We start from the raw sequence: 1,891 nt of genomic DNA on the forward strand, positions 1-1,891 counted from the left end.
GTTCTTCGTAGACCGTACGAGCGATACGTTTAAGGCACCCGCCGTTAATCGATACATCCGCTACGTAGACCGCTTCNGTACGAACCTCGCCGTCCTCTGTTATATTACTAGCGGCTAGCCGGTACGAGCTATAGAGATACTATCTATCCGTTATAGGAACTCGTACGAGGGTAGACACCGGGGTGTCTATATCGACGGCGGGCTTATTAGTCTTATAACCTCGTACTATAAGGGCTCGACTATCGCAGTAAAGGCCGATATAAACATTATCTAGCGATACCTACCCGAGACCGTCGGCCTGCTCGTCGTACGCTACCTCTAGCTCGTATTACCCTAGATCGAGCTGCTAGAGACGTAGTGTTATAGCCGTACGACGGTGAGCGATCACCTATAGCCCGACCAGCTACCGGGGCACGCTTTTAACAGAGACACATTTTGTACGAGGTTTAAATAGACCACCGAGAGGTATACCGGCTGTAAAGGCATTAACATCTCTAGCTATAGACATCTCGCTATTATAATTAGTAGACGCTACCTTACTATAGCCGAGTAGTTTATAAATGCGGTAGATGCTTCGGACGAGCATAGCGACGCGGCAGAAAGGATAACGAACCCGCTTAACGCCTAAGCCTTATACTCGTCGTACGTAGCCTAGCTAGTNTACGGACGAGACGGCTAGGCGATTAGCGGATCTCTACTTACCTCGCGCGACAAGTTTCGTATAGTGTCCCGGGCCTAGCACGCCTTACTTAAGTGTAATCTTACGCTAGAAGTAGGTAAGAAAGGCAGTAATAAGGCTAACGACGATAATTATGTTAACGACGACGACGATAGTAATAACCCGTACGAAGTACTAGTAGAGAAGCATATCGTACGACGTTAGGCGCTACTACGGCGGTCGTCTCCCCTCGTACGACTTCGCGAGTTAGTTTCTCCCTAGGTAGAGTTCCGTTCGAAATAAGAGGAGGTTTTAAGAGCAGTGTACGACGGCGACTCACCGATACTAGCTATTATGCCGACCGGCTCCGGTAAGAGTCTATCATTTATACTTCCCGCCTCGTACGAGTTTAGCGGGACGACGATTATAGTTATGCCTCTACTAGCTCTACGGTAAGATATGCTCTGTCGTACGACAGCTCTCTCTATCCNTACGCGCGTCTAGGGCTAAGGAAGCGACGACGTCGATGCTAAACTTNTCTTTATAACTCCCGAATCGGTAATAACGGCCGCTTTCCTTACTTACTTCTACCGCCTTCGTACGACGGGCTAGATCGACCGGGTAGTATTTAACGAGTGTTACATCTTCTCGGACGACGACATTAACTTCCGGCTAGCGATTAAAGAACTCGTCACTCTGTTCTAGTTCGGCGTATAACTAGTCTTCCTAACGGCTACGCTACCGGTTAGTTAAGAGCTTCCGTTCTAGCGCTTACTCGGTCTATAGCGGGTACTAGTTCGTACAATTAGGGTAGACACCACCCGGCATAATCTCGAATATATAGTGTCGTACGTAAGCTTGACCGATCGTATAGCCGAGATCGAGAGGTATATATAGCGCCTAGAAAGCGGTAAGATGATCGTCTACTACCGACGTAAGTAGATAGTTACTATAGTTGCAGCATAGTTAGGCTATACTTACTACTTCTCCTCGTACGAAGATAAGAAGGTAAGTCTAGAGGGGTTTGTCGCGGCCGAGAAAGGCATAATCGTTATAACTAACGCCCTCGGGCTTAGCATCGATATACTAGACGTATAAGCGGTCATCTACTATAACTGCCCCGACAGTCTAGTTACGTACGGGTAAGAGAGCGGTAGGGCCGGTAGGGATAGTAAGCCGAGTCGATGTATCTTATTTATAGAGGAGCCCGTCTCGCCGGCGGCTTCGTACGAA

At 48.3% G+C, this 1,891-nt stretch overlaps 1 protein-coding gene across 1 annotated transcript; it reads left to right on the forward strand.

Moving 5' to 3' along the window:
• Nucleotides 1-964: 964 nt before the first annotated feature.
• AUEXF2481DRAFT_71886 (uncharacterized protein) lies at nt 965-1,114 on the forward strand (the record flags this gene model as incomplete). Its single annotated transcript, XM_013483180.1, has 1 exon — nt 965-1,114. A coding segment is annotated over one exon (150 nt), but the record flags the coding sequence as incomplete, so codon positions are not given.
• Nucleotides 1,115-1,891: the final 777 nt, after the last annotated feature.

This window comes from Aureobasidium subglaciale (genome assembly GCF_000721755.1).
Source record: "Aureobasidium subglaciale EXF-2481 unplaced genomic scaffold scaffold_59, whole genome shotgun sequence".
In the NCBI taxonomy this organism is placed as follows: domain Eukaryota; kingdom Fungi; phylum Ascomycota; class Dothideomycetes; order Dothideales; family Saccotheciaceae; genus Aureobasidium; species Aureobasidium subglaciale.